The 14,933-nt window shown below is 40.1% G+C and overlaps 1 protein-coding gene across 2 annotated transcripts in view; it reads right to left on the bottom strand.

Moving 5' to 3' along the window:
* Gucy1a2 (guanylate cyclase 1 soluble subunit alpha 2) overlaps positions 1-14,933 on the bottom strand; it is a 338,698-nt gene that overhangs the window by 104,892 nt on the left and 218,873 nt on the right. For both annotated transcript variants that reach the window (XM_035443424.1, XM_027415212.2), the window contains exon 5: positions 13,685-14,170. In XM_035443424.1, the coding sequence (XP_035299315.1) occupies positions 13,685-14,170 (486 nt within the window). The remainder of the gene's footprint in view (positions 1-13,684; positions 14,171-14,933) is intronic.

Below are 14,933 nucleotides of genomic sequence, written 5' to 3'. Positions count from 1 at the left end.
GTAAGGGCCCAGGACCAGCACAGGAAGATTTGGTGGACTTTGCAGAGCCCCTGTTGAGGGCCCTACCTTGCCTGGGGAGTGATGGGTGGATGGGGTGGGGAGTAGGCTGGGAGTGGGGGAGGAGGGATGGGGGTGAGGGGAGGGAGAGGGAGAAGGGACTTACATGTGAAACAAGCTTGTTCCCTAACCAGAACTAATAAATTTAAAAAAATAAAAATAAAAAATTCTTTATTGTCTTGCCCCATTCATACAAGGTAATCAAAAAATTTAAGATGCCTAAGATTTCCATATACTGTAGCACTTACCTATGTCTATGTCTACTACAGCTTTCAGCTCCGTTACTCCTTGTGATTTTTTTCTTTTTTCTTTTTCTTTTTCTTTTTTTTTTTTTTTTTTGGTTTTTTTCAAGACAGGGTTTCTCTGTGTAGCTTTAGAGGCTGTCCTGTTACTCACTCTGGAGACCAGGCTGGTCTCGAACTCAGAGATCCACCTGCCTCTGCCTCCTGAGTGCTGAGATTAAAGGCAAGAGCCACCAACACCCGGCCATGATTATTTTTTAATTCAGAACCTGACTTGACTACTTAGAATATCCTCTCTTTGCCAATCCTCTACCTTGTTAATGGTTTCTAAGCCTGTGTGGTTGTCTTTATTTTCAGTCCATATGCTTGCCAAAGGCATAATTTTAATGAGACAAAAACTCCTTGATAATTTTTAGAGCACCATAGAACTTGGAAACTGACAATACAATTCACCTAGCAAGAGAGATATCATAATGGAATTTTTATCTGTGACTTCCACCTCTCATCTAACATATGTAAATTAGTTCTTTTCTTCTCATGAAACCATGTACAAATGTGTGCTAGTTTCCATAACACTTGTTAGCATCTATGGGCATTTGGCTCTCTTATTAAAAGAAAAAGTTAGAAATAGTTAAAAAGAATTGAATTCAAAGAAGGGACAAATTCAATACATTTCTTTTAAATTGTTGGTGTTCCATGTCTAATCAAGTAGTGGCAAATGTAAATGACAGTGTCGACTGAGATTAATGGAAAGGTGAGTGTAAGTGTTTAATAGTGTTTAGTTTCAAAAGTCTCTCCATTGAAAACAAAAGCATAAAATGTGTGACTCCTGGGAGATTATGAGCCAGTTATTCTCGCTAAGTGTGACTGTTATTTCACTTGGAGAAGTAGAATAAAACAATACAAGCATATTTATAAAACTCCAGAAACAACTGAAAAGCTTTCTTGTTTTGTTAGAAGCAATTTATTCCTTATGTAAAATCTGATTCATCTGAAACCATGCATCCTTAGAATTCTGCTTCATTCTCTAAAGGCTGGCTGAGGTCCAACAAACAAGAAGCTTCAGCAGCTCCACACTAAAGGTCAGACAAAAAAAATCTTAGAGACAAAAGTTCTCTAGACTTAGAACTTTTCATGATAAACGACTTTCCTTTCTGGTGTAGAATAATCCTTTTGTACATTGTGAAGATTTGTCACTCTGATTGGATTAATAAAAATGCTGACTGGCCATTACCTGAACAAGATAAAATTAGGTGAGAGACCCAGACTAGGAGAATGCTGGGAGGAATAAGGATAGAGTCTGTACTTGCTAGCCAGATGCAGAGGGAGAAAGAGATGAACTTGCCATGTTAATATGTGGCAGAGAGAAAAAAATGAGGAATATGGGTTAACTTAAAATTTAAGAACATGAGGGATCAGGAAGACTGAGTCGGGGGAAGAATAGAGCAGTGCAAGAAAAGAGATAACCTAATTGAGGGAGCCATTATAGGTTTAAATAGAAATGTGGCACTAGGGAAATATCCAGAGATCCACAAGGATGACACCAACTAACAATCTAAGCAATAGGGAAGAGGCTACCTTAAATGTCCTTTCCCTATAATGAGATTGATGACTACCTTAAATGTCAGCCTAGAACCTTCATCTAGTAGCTGATGGAAGCAGAAACAGACTTCCATAGCTAAGCACTGAGCCAAACTTCTTGAATTAAGTTGTAGATAGGGAAGAAAGATGAGCAAAGGGGTCATGACCAGTCTGGTGAAACCCACAGAAACTGCTGAACTGACCAAGTGAGGGCACACAGACCCCAGTCATAACCCTGGGGAACATCATTGGACAGAACCAAACGTGTCAGGAGTAGCAAGCAATCTATTGGACCTCTGACAGTGGAACCAGTATTTATACCTAGTGCACAAATGGACTTTGGGAGTCCATTCCCCATGGAGGGCTACTCTCTCAGCCTAGATACATGGGGAAGGGTCTAGTCCCTCCCATAAGTGATATGTCAGACTTGATGGTTCCCCCATGGAAGTCCTCACTATCCTGGGGGAGTGGATGGGAGTCTGGATGGTGGGTATTTGGTAGCATGGGAGGATGGGAGGGAGAGGGAACTGGGATTATTATGTAAAATAAGACTGTTTCTAAATTAAATAGATAAAAAAGAAAAAATTAAGAGCTAGTTAGTAATGAGCCTGAGCCATTGGATGAGCATTTCTAATTAATACAAGCCTCAGTTTGTTTATTTTGGAGTTGCTGGCAGTATAGAAACTTCTGCCTACCCCTGTCTTATAATGGGGGTTAAAAATAAAAGGCTTGAAGTTTCCTACATAGTTTGTTATCCAACAGGAAAATGTTTCTCCTAATGCAGCTGTGTGGAGCATGGGCCACTGTCACCAACATCCTTTCCCAGATCTCATCTTCCATAGGGTATGAAAAAACACACTCAAAAGTGTGGATTAGCAAAATGGCTCAGTATGTGGTGCTTGCTACTAAGACTGACAGCACAATTTAAATACTTGGGACCCACATAGTAAGCAGAAAAAAAAATTCTGCAGTTTGTAATCTGACTCTAATGTGCACCATTGCACCCATATTTAGGGAGACATACATAATAAACAAATAGGCAAGCAAACATAAATTTTTAAAGTTCTATTATGGATATTTATCTGTAGTTACTCATGAATTCTGTCTTTATTTATTCATGTTAGTGTTTCTTTAAAAATGCATGCTTTGAAAAAGTAAAATCATAATCTCCACTTCAACTAGAAATAATAATCAGTTCACTCAGATGAACTGATTATTGTCACACTGAAAAACACCTGTGAGTATGGTTTGGCTTTCTTTCCTTTTTGTATTTATAGTCTGAAGATGCATCATGACACCCACACCAAATGCTGGTGTCTTAAATTGGATTTCCTTGCCTGAAGAACCAATATAATGTGTATTTATCTCCTTAAAAACAACAACAAAAAGCAGGCTCAGATTTTCTGTTGTACCAATTAGAAACAAAGATGAGATATATAATCATCCCACAGTAGTTGAGAAACTAATTATTGGGAGAAAAAGAGCGGGGAGGAGAACATGAGGGATAAGGAAGATTGAATTGGGGGAAGAAAAGAGGAGAGCAAGAAACAAGATACCTTAATAGAGGGAGATATTATAGGATTAAAGAGAAATCTGATACTAGGTAAATGTCCAGAGATCCACAAGGATGACCCCAACTAACAATCTAAGCAATAGTGGAGAGGCTACCTTAAATGCCCTTCCCCTATAATGAGATTGATGACTACCTTAAATACCATCCTAGAGCCTTCATCCAGTAACTTATGGAAGCAGAAGCAGACATCCACAACTAAAGACTGAGCCGATCTTCTGGAATTCAGTTGTAGAGAGGGAGGAAGGATGAGCGAAGGGGTCAAGACTATGCTGGGGAAACCCACAGAAAGAGCTGACCTGACCACGTATGAGCATACAGACCCCAGTTGTAACTCTGGGGAACCAGCATTGGACTGAACCAATGGGTGGGTGTCAGTTAGGAGACCTGGCAGTCAACGGGACCTCTGGTAGTGGAACCAATATTTATCCCCAGTGCACAAATGGACTTTGGGATCCCATTCCCCATGGAGGACTACTCTCTCCTCCCCCAAATGATATGACAGTCTTTGATGATCCCCCATGGAAGGTCTCAACCTCCTTTGGTAGTGGATGCTGGGTGGGCAGGGGTCGGTGTGGGGCATGGGAGGCTGGGAGGGAGAGGGAACTGGGATCGATATGTAAAATAAGATTATTTCTAAATAAAAAAGAAACTAACTATTAATATTCTGTAGTTGGGCTAGGAAGATGTCTGAGCTACTAAAGCATTGGTTATGCAAGTATAAGGACATAAGTTTAGATACCGTGGTGATCTGAAAGAAAATGGCCCCCACTGGGTGAGGCACTATTAGGAGATTTTGCCTTTTGGGGGGAAGTATGTCAGTGTGGGGTCTCATATTTGAGGTCTCCTATGCTCAAGCTTCACTTGGTGTGTGAACAGTTCACTTCTTGTTGCCTGCAGATCAACATGCGGAACTCTCAGCTCCTTCTCCAGCACCATGTCTGCCTACATGCTACCAGGAAAATAATGGACCAACCCTCTGAAACTGTAAGCCAGCCCTAATTAAACATTTTCCTTTATAAGGCTCATGGTGTCTCTTCATAGAAATAGAAACACTAACTAACACAGAAGTCTGGAATCCATATAAAGCCTGAGAGACAATATGTCTGTAACCTCAGCTTACATATATGAAATTCTTAAAGGATACACTGAAATAGTATATAAAAAATCATTAATATTATTTAATTACAAGAGTTGATGCCACCAAAAATTAAAGTACTAATTTATGCATTTGAAAAATAGAAAAATATTTATCATCTGCAGTTTGCAAATTAAATTAAAATAAAGCAGAACAACTTGCATTATAAATAAATTAATTGTTCATGAACATAACAAATTTTCATGTCTTATATTGTATGAGTATTTATGGAAACTGAGAGTTTATATAGTCAAAATAGAATTGTCAGTGGCCTAGGACTTTCAAGAGAAGTCAAGATATCTGTCAATGTTTTATCAATCTAACAGCATCCATAAATATTTTAAACAATAGATAGAACTAACCAATTAACCATACTTTTCCTTGTGGGTCCAATTCCTAATCTGTGATCTAATTTAGCATGCAACAGCTCAGCAGATATTACTATATTCTTCAAAGAATTAATAAATTTGGGTCTCTTTATCTCTGTGAACACATACTGTACCTCCTCTTTTCCCTAGAAGGTCCTAGGAAGCCCGAGACTGTTTGGGAGCCAGTATATGGTGATGCTCTATTTCTTGTTTGCTGCCTTGACATGTTGCCTGCTTTCTGAGTCCTATAAACTATCCTGTTACCCCCAGCCTCTAGATTTCACAGCCCTTAAGGGTGTGCCTGGATTTTTGCCCCTTCCTAATTTTTTGATGGGCTTTACACAGAATGATACATGGATGAAATTCTCAAAAAATAAAAGTAAAAACAAACCACTTTTTGGGAGGCCCAAAGGAAGCTAGAAACTCTCTGGCTCAGGGACAGTTAGATAAAACATACTCCAACATGCTGCAGAGCCAGTGCTCATTCTTTTATTCTGCAGAAGGGGCAGGCAAAACATTCACATTCTGGATCCATAACTCCTGAAGACAGGTGTAAGGATGGCCCTGGTCACAAGCACTCAGATGGATATGTGCTTAAGGCTTCTAGGCCTGCCTGCACCTAAGGCCCACCACTGCCTCCTCCTGGTATTTGTTTAGCTTCTGCTTCAGCATACAGAGTAGTAGGAATTGTGTTGCTTCTGGTTATGTTAAAATAAAATTTCAAAACCTTAGAGAGAGGGGGAGGGAAAGAGAGAAAGAGAAAGATAAATCAACATGGTTCGTGTTTATTTCCTGAAGTGCCTGAATTATCTAACCTGCCAGTGTGCTTTTGTTTGTGTCATGACTCTGGGTGTGCTTTGTGGACAAGTGCACAGCAATGATGTGCAGAGCATAGCAACCACCCTGGGAGGGCCTATGGGCCATAACAACCAGTTGACCAATCAACACAGGGCAAGCCCTCCAGGCCTGGAGGCACACCAATCCTGAGTCTGTGCATACACCTAGACACTCCCCTTACACTGCCCTATAAGATCTCTATGTAGACGATTCGCAGTGTCTTTGCTAGCCATCCACCATGATGGGTGGGTGAAAGACCTGAGCTAACATGGGGTTAGCTCATTAAAAAAACAATAAAGCCACATGCAGTTTGCAGCAAGCTTTTGAATCTGCCTGGTGATTGGGGTAAGCTTGGTCCTGGGCTGGGACCCCAGAGGCCTGAGTTTTCCGTGGGTCTAACATCTGGGGGCTCATCCGGGATTTTCAACCACACCTCACCTGAGTGGATTCGATCTTGGAGATGAGAGGATCTGAGCTTGCAACTTATATGTTCAATGTTATGTTAAATGTTCTGTATGTCTCTTGCTGTTTTGTTGGTTTCGTGCCATGACTTGAATTTGATCTGGGCCTCCTCAGGCCTCATATTTGTACTGGAATTTGGATTTGTAATTTGGACCTCAAGGGGAAACAGACGTGTTTCGAGACTCTGAAGTCCAGCCCTGGACAAAAGTTTGATTTGGACCATAGGGAAAGCATACGTGTTCTGGGAACTCTTGGTTCCATCCTGGACATAAGTCTAAGGATTGTTTGTAATTTTGGTTTGGGGCACCATTCCTTTGCCTCTCGGTTTGTCCTGTCTGATGTCTGTCCTGTTTTTGCTGTTTGTGTCTGTCTCCATACTAACCACCCCATGCCTGGATTCCACCTAAACTGTGATCAGCAGATGTGCCTGGAGGATCACAGACTGCTGCTCTGAGGATACCCAGGAGGTACGAATGGAGGCCAAGAACACTTGGACCCTCCTCAGTTAGAGGCAATTGTAGCCGCCTGATTCTGCTGCCTGTCTTCCCGGCACCAATGCCTTATAAGCAGCACAGACGGATTGGGTCGGCATCTGTTATGCCTGGAGGGTTGGATCGGGCTGGGTGACTGAGAAGATTTGTTATCTGGTGTGCTGCATTCTACATCCTCACTACCTGCTTTTCGGTAGTATGTAAGTTTTGTTTTCAGGTCTACTATTTTTTGTTAATTTTGTAAATGTAAAGGTCCTATATTAGGATTTACAAGAATTGTTTAGGGCAGAGGTTCGGGCAGCAGCCTTCAGAAATCTGTAGGACAGACTTGGTTTTGGAACAAGCTGATCTCCATGGCGCGAGCCATTTGAAATTCTGAATAGGACGCTAGTCTATGTTAAACATCTCTTTCTGTCCCTACTGCCAAATCACATGGCATGCATGGGTCAGGTGTCTTTTTCCCATCCCTGCTTTGGCCGAGGGTCTGGGACTACAAGCAGCATCCACTGCCCCAGGTCTCTGCCTTGATCACATGGAGCTGGGGCATATGAACTTATCTGGCCTGATCCAGACTTCTAAAAAAACGGCCTTAAAGTTGTTAAAAATCTGTAAAAGGGACTTTGATAAAAATTTTTATGTTGACTGAGAAATAAGGGAAAATGTAGGAGACTAAAGTAATAAAGACAGAAAAGGTTGTTAAAAGAAAAAAATGTAAACTGTTTGCTATGGTTTCTCATGTTTACAATTAGTAAATTTTAAAAATTGGTAATATAAGTTAAAATTTTAACCATATTAAGTTAATTCTGTTTTAAAAGTCCTGTTTATTTCTCAAGTAAATTATGTATACTTGTTATAAAATGTTCTGTTTCCTGACACAACCTAAGTTCTGTTACAAGCATGTAGCTAAAACAAATGGTGAGAGTCACCACCATTTTGTAGCCAGCCATATGGCACAAAATGACTGGTAGCCATTTTTCTAAAGTTGAAAAAAAGATACTTGAACCACCATCTTGACTAAAGATGACCATGACCACATGGAAATCAGAGGTACCATCTTAAAAACAAGTTTTTCAGTTAAGATTTAGATTGTTAATGCTTCTATATGTTACAGAAAGACATTAAGGGAATTTAAATTTCTTTTTAAAACCAGTTTTTTAAATGTTTATGTTTTTTAAAATGTCTTTTTATTAATGTTTGTACTTAAAGAGCTTCAATTTAGAATTCGTTTTCAGCAAAGCCTGACAATGTAAAGTTCTTGTTTTATAAAAGATGCTAATCTATTATAAGATGTTACAGTTTATGTTTTCAGAAGTTAAGTTTAGGGCATTGGTGGCACACACCTTTAATCCCACCACTTGGAGGCAGAGGCGGGCGGATCTTTGTGATTTCCAGGCTAGCCCGGTAAGCAGAGCGAATTCCAAGACAGGCTCCAAAGTCACAGAAAAAAACCTGTATCACAAAGAAGTTAAGTTTAAGCAAAGCAACTAAAATGTGTAAATGTAGCTACTGTTTAAGGACTATAAGGTAACTCTATGCAGTTTTAAATTAAGCTGTGCTAAGTTTCAAATATTTTACTAAGTTAAAACCAGTTACAGTCAGGCTGAAAATTAATTACAGAAATAAGACCTTACCTAGCCATTTGTATGCTTCTTGTGTGCTTAGGGCAAGTAACTAAAACAGACAGACAGACCTCTAATGCTTCAGAGACCTGCAGAATATGGCATTTAAATTGTTATCTTTAAAGTTTATAATATCAGACAGACTGCCAGATCCTGACAGTGACCCAAAATCTCCAAGATTATGTGGCACCCCCGTTCCTGCACCTGGACCAGTGAGCGAGATGCTCAGATGTGATACCTGCTGCCTGCCAGGACCTGGCCAAGACTGTGGACAAAGCTGATGGATACTGGAAAATTGATTGCATCCCCTTTGCCTAGACAAAACAAGGTCAGTCTTTTCCATGTCTCTCTTCTACAGAGAGGAAAAAAACCTCTCACCTTATAGGCCTCGCAAAGACTGCTGTTCTTTGAGACATCTGCCTCCCGCTATAATAGAGAAACTTGGGTATGGCTAACTGTATATGGACTGGCTTCTAACTGGCTTCTGTCACTTTTTAGTAGATTCAGATAGAATATACCCTTCTCAGATCTCTGAAGTATTAATGGTTGTCAACTTGGCAGCATCAGTCAGATCCACTATAGACTACAGTCAGCATATTAGCTGATAAAATAGTGACTATCTACTGTTCAGGCACAAGTTCAAGGTTTTTAGGTTTATTTTGGTTGTCATCTGAGCACAAACTTAAAGGACTTTTCATCAGGCCAAAGGCACCTCTGTCCAATCCATACCTAGCTCTCTGGACATAAGAAAAATGTACATGCTTATAGCCCAAATCTGTAGTTTTTTCTAGGACTCAAAGTTATAAATATGTTCCTGCTGTTTGAACAGATATCCAGATATCTGCTTTTTCTGCACTGTGGGCTTCAGTAAATAAGTTTTAACCTCTGTTCCTAGTTTAAACTTGTCTTAAACAGGTTTCTGCTTTTGGCAGACATCTGAGTATCAGTTGCTGACTACAGGCTGTTCTAAGTAGACTGCAAGCCCTGGACTTGCTGTGGATGTGAACCAGTCCAGCTGATGTGGACACCCCCTGACTCTGCAACAGAGTCTGCCAACAGCCCCTGATGGATTCCCCATTGCCTAAATTCCTTTTTTTTGCTTTTGACTAGCATTTCAACTGTCTGGGGTCCCTAACTTCGTCCCAAAGTCGTCCATTTTCCCTGGTTAAAATGCTAAGTCAGAAAGGACTCCTTTGCATGGGGATGCCAATATCTCTCACTCCCTGATGGGGGTGCAAGGGAGACAGCAATTCCATGATTGGAATTTCCAAAAGAAAAAAAATTGGGGGAATGAAGGGACCAGCTCCCCATTTCGGCAGCCATAACAGCTGAACATGTGCTTGTCTGACCTTGTCCTAGTCACTAGAAAATCAGATCCCTGCCTCATGGCAAGGAACCAATCAGAAGTTAGCTGGTGGTGCTATGCTTTACAACTCTGGGTGTGCTTTACAGACAAGTGCACAGCAATGACGCACAGAGCATAGCAACCACCCTGGGAGGGCCTATGGGCCATAACAACCAGTTGACCAATAAACACAGGGCAAGCCCTCCAAGCCTGGAGGCACATCAATCCTGAGTCCCTGCGTACCCCTAGACACTCCCCTTACACTGCTCTAGAAGATCTCTATGTAGACGCTTCGCAGTGTCTTTTCTAGCCATCCACTATGGCGGGTGGGTGAAAGACTGGAGCTAACATGGGGTTAGCTTGTTAAAAAAAACAATAAAGCCTCAAGCAGTTTGCAGCAAGCTTTTGAATCTGCCTGGTGATTGGGGGACTGCAGTCCTGGGCTAAGACCCCAGAGGCCTGAGTTTTCCAGGGGGTCTAACAACTGTAGTAATTAGTATAGGGTATACAACAGCATAGTGTAAATATGCTTAAAAATGAACTTGAATGGTTTCATGATAAAAAGTAGACAGGTCAGCCAAAGAATTGCCCATTTACAGCCTTTCTAATTTATTTCTCACAATGTATTTCTGTTTATCCTATTTATTTTCTTCTCTCTTCAGATATAGTGGGTGTGTGTGTGTGTGTGTGTGTGTGTGTGTGTGTGTGTGTGTGAGTGTCGTGACCCAGCGTGTCTCAGCCTTAATCCATGATGTTCCGTCTGAGTGGGGGTGTGTGGACCTGGAAGCTCCTAGCAACCCATCAGTGATAAAGACCAAACACAGGCATCTTGTCATCTTCAGAGAGCTCTCAGTTCCATGTTGTAGAACTAGAGTCATTTCTTTATTAGCCATCTTTTCTGGTGTTTCTTAACCATCCTGTCATGACCACGAGGGAACTATCTCTCTTTGTTGTCCTCTCTGCTCTGGTTGCTGGCTCTTACCTCTCCTCTTCCCTCATCATTCACTCACACCATGCACCTCCACCCAGGTGAGGGCCTATTCAGATGCTTAGGCCTACAGAGATTCAAATAGGAGGCATTTTATCCTGAGGCCATGGTAAACAATAGTAGCCCTACTGGCAATTAACAATACAATGGTGAGCTGAAGCTTTTTGGTACCCCAAGTTTACAGGACCTGGAGGCTGGGCCCTAAAATATTCCATAATAGAAGTATTTGGTCCCGTGTGTGTGTGTGTGTGTGTGTGTGTGTGTGTGTGTGTGTGTGTGTGTAAAAGCACTCACTTGCATGCCCATGTATGTGTGAGTGACAGAGGTTAACTTCAAGTATCTTCCTCTCCATTTCCTGCATTAATAAATCTCTCAGTGATCCTAGAACTTCCAGTTTCTTCTGGCCTAGATGGCCAGTGAAGCAACCCAGCAGGATCCATCTATCTCTGCTCTCTGAGCATCAGGGTTGCTGATGTACATATTGCAGGGCTATTGTTTGGGTTCTGTGGTTCTGAAGTCAGATCATCATGCTTGATAAACAAGCACTTTCCCTCTTAGCCAACACAGATGCATTGTTCTTTCTCCATCCTCAGCATCACTGTGACTTCAGCAATATTTCCTCTTGATTGCCAAAGCTCTCCTCTTTTTAACCCAAACACCTAAAGCCATACTGCTGCTTATTGCTGAGCCACATAAACTTTACACTGAATATTTTAAAATCAAATAGCCCTGGAATTGTATGCATTCATATTTCATTACTTAAGTTGAGAAGACCAATTTGAAAGGTAAAACTTGCATGTAGTTATTTATGCCTATGAAAGTACTAGCCCCGCATTTCGGCAGCCATGACAGTAACTCGTGTTTGCTATGACCCTGCCTTGGTCACTAAGAGGTTAGGTGCCTGCTTTGTGGCAAGGAACCAATCAGAAGTTAGCTGGTGGTGCTATGCTTTACAACTCTGGGTGTGCTTTATAGACAAGTGCACAGCAATGTCTTGCAGAGCATAGCAACCACTCTGGGAGGGCCTATGGGCCATAACAACCAATTGGCCAATCAACACAGAGAAAGCCCTCCAAGCCTGGAAGCACACCAATCCTGAGCCTGTGCATACCCCTGGACACTCCCCTTATGCTGCCCTACAAGATAGCTCAGCAGCCAGTTCGAGGTGTCTTTGCTAGCCATCTGCCATGGTGGGTGGGTGAAAGACCCAAGCTAACATGGGATTAGCTCGTTAAAAAACAATAAAGCCTCATGCAGTTTGCATCAAGCTCTTGAATCTGCCTGGTGATTGGGTGACCTCGGTCATGGCCTGGGACCTCGGATACTTGAGTTTTTCCAGGGTCTAACACCTATAGTAATGTTTCTTGGTTTGATAATATGGGAAAATTTGAAGATCATGCATGACATTTTAAAGACCTCTTTTGCTTTGAGGTGTCCTTGCTTGTCTCAGGGGAAGGGATATAAGATGTCCATAGAAGCTAATTATATTTTTAAGCTTTGAAACTGTTTTGCTAGTCTCAGAAAGCATTACATTTCTTAGATTTCTCTTCAAAGCCTCCCTTAAATATTATTTAGTCTATGGATTTCCTTGTGTTTTCTAAAGTGAATATATTTATCTATCTTTTCACTTAATTATATAAACTTAGTATTTAAAATAACTCAAGCTGTAGGAGGCTAATGCTGAAAGCCAGTGATTTAAAACAAAAACAAAAAACAAGATCAGTGGTTGCAATAATATGAAGGATAAAGCAGAAGGGAGAAAGTACAGGCAAATTTGCACTGATTTCTTCTCTTTCAGGAAATACTGGGACATAAGAGAAACAGGATGTGGATGTTACTCTAGCTTAGAACCAGATATTGGGAAACCTCTGTAACAAATTATGCAATAATAAATTACAAAGCAGTTAAAGGCCATTTGTAAAAATTCTTATTTTATATAACAAGGCATATTTCACATCCATCCTCCACACAGGATGCTTAACACTCAGAGGGTAAGTGAGCATCTGCTGTATGTTCTATATAATGTTCTATAGAGTCTCATTTTTCTATGGAGACACATCTTAATTAGAATATCTTCTGAGTCATAATACGAGACAAAAACGAAATATGTAAGTTCTTTCCAAATCTGTTTATATGCTGCTTAGACCATGAAAAGGAGCATCTGCTCAGTGTTTTTTCCCAAGTATATTAAAACCCTACCATTGACCATTTGCTTAAATTAAATGTCCTTGTTGCCCTTCACATAAAAAAGCCATGCACTCTGACATTAAATAATCTGTGTAAAAAGTGCATGCAAACTATTTATTAGGCAGGTTGAGGTTGAACTTCTGGAGGTATGGGTACAGTGTTAACAAGAAGTTTGGACAGAGTTGGCCAAAACTAAATCAGTAAATTGTGAATGTTACCCATTCATGAAATCATTCCATTTCAAATCTCAAAACATTAAGTTGCTTCTAACTTCCACTACTGACAATGTGTGGAAGTGCACTCACATATACTCTTTTAGAATTAAAGGATCTCAATTCACTGACACTGTGAAAATGATTACCCAAGTTCAATAACACAATCCATAATTTAACATCAATTCCAATTTCTTTTTATCCATCAAAATAAAAAATTCTTAATCTATATTGGAGTGTCAGTCTTTAAACAAAAAATAACTATGCTTTCAAATTTGCCTAGTATCATAAGATTAATTATTTAATAATACTGAATATAGGGAAGTAGCTATGCAGAACTGTTTCCCTTAAACTGCAATATCAGAGTTGCCAAAGCCAATATTGTAACATGAAATAATCAAATTTTTGCTAAGTATGGAAAATGTGTATTGTATATAAAGATTTCTCTCTGGATATGTGTGTGTGTGTGTGTGTGTGTGTGTGTGTGTGTGTGTGTGTAGAACATGTACAATATATGTAATTCTACATCCTTGTTAGTTGAGAACTTATTAAATAGTACTTATATATAAGTATCTCATCTTCATTACCTTGTAAATATCCAAAAATCCACACTGGTGATCAAATCTGGTGTAGAGCTCATTGAGCATGCTGATCACTTGCATGGGAGTACACTGTGCACATATGGCTGTGAAGCCCACAATGTCTGAGAAGAGCATGGTGACATCATCAAACTTTCTGGCCTGTACTTGCTGTCCTTGCCACAACTGCTGGGCTACATCACCAGGGAAAATGGAATACAGCAGATCCACTGTCTTCTTCTTCTCTTCTTCCAAGGCCTGATGAGTTCTTTCTAAGGTGGCCTTTAATTTATCCATCCTCTTTTTTAAGCCATCCTGGGCCTTTGCTTGCTCTCCAACTAATATGACATCCCGAGTAGCATCATGAATAGGAATGTCTGAGAGATGTAGTCCTCGGCCCATGAGTTCATCCAACTTGTCCACACATGGAGAGCCCAAAAACAAAATGGCATTTGATTCCGGGACATGGATCATCTGTCCTTTGATTTCCATCACCTGTGAAATGAACATGGAATTTTGATCAGTCTTCTTCATGAACAGGTCAAGAAAATAATACATTACCTGATTACTATGAGGAACAGAAATGTTTTCTAAACTGTACAGAAATGTTTTCACTCTAGCACATTTTCAATTCATTCAAAGTCAATATAAACTTCCAGGTTCAGAATAGAAATAATTGTTTTGCATTGTACTATAAAGACAGTGATGGAATACAAAATGAGATCAATGAAAAATGAAAGAGGATAACATTTTTATTGAAGATGGAGTTATTCCCAGATTCATTGTTGAACTGGCTTATGAACCAACTAAAAAACCTTCAGATTAGTAATAACAGTACCAGGATAAATTCACATGTCAGAATACCTGTACTTAACTGTCATTAAAATAGCACTGTCTTCAAAAATAAATCTGGGAGCTTAAGATGAATCATAATAATTATTTGGCTTTATGAACATAATTTTTCAACCAGTTACAGTATTTGGGGCAAGTATCAGTCATCACAATGACTAGGGTATTGGGCAATTTTGTAAGCTTAGAAATAAAGAATTTAAACACGGGGTCTGTCATTAAGCCATTATTAGCAGAGAGTAGCACATTTATAAATCAAAACTCACTGTACAGATATCAAATTAGACTAGCACTAAAGCAGTTAAGAAGATATAGTGTAGGGGAAAGTAAAATAATGCCATCCTTCCCTTTTGTGACTTTTCACAGATGTCAGGGAATTGACATTTAATGAAAAGAAATACTGAAACTA

Source organism: Cricetulus griseus, chromosome 4 (assembly GCF_003668045.3).
Source record: "Cricetulus griseus strain 17A/GY chromosome 4, alternate assembly CriGri-PICRH-1.0, whole genome shotgun sequence".
NCBI classification, from domain to species: Eukaryota; Metazoa; Chordata; class Mammalia; order Rodentia; family Cricetidae; genus Cricetulus; species Cricetulus griseus.
This window is presented reverse-complemented; position numbering and strand designations above follow the sequence as displayed.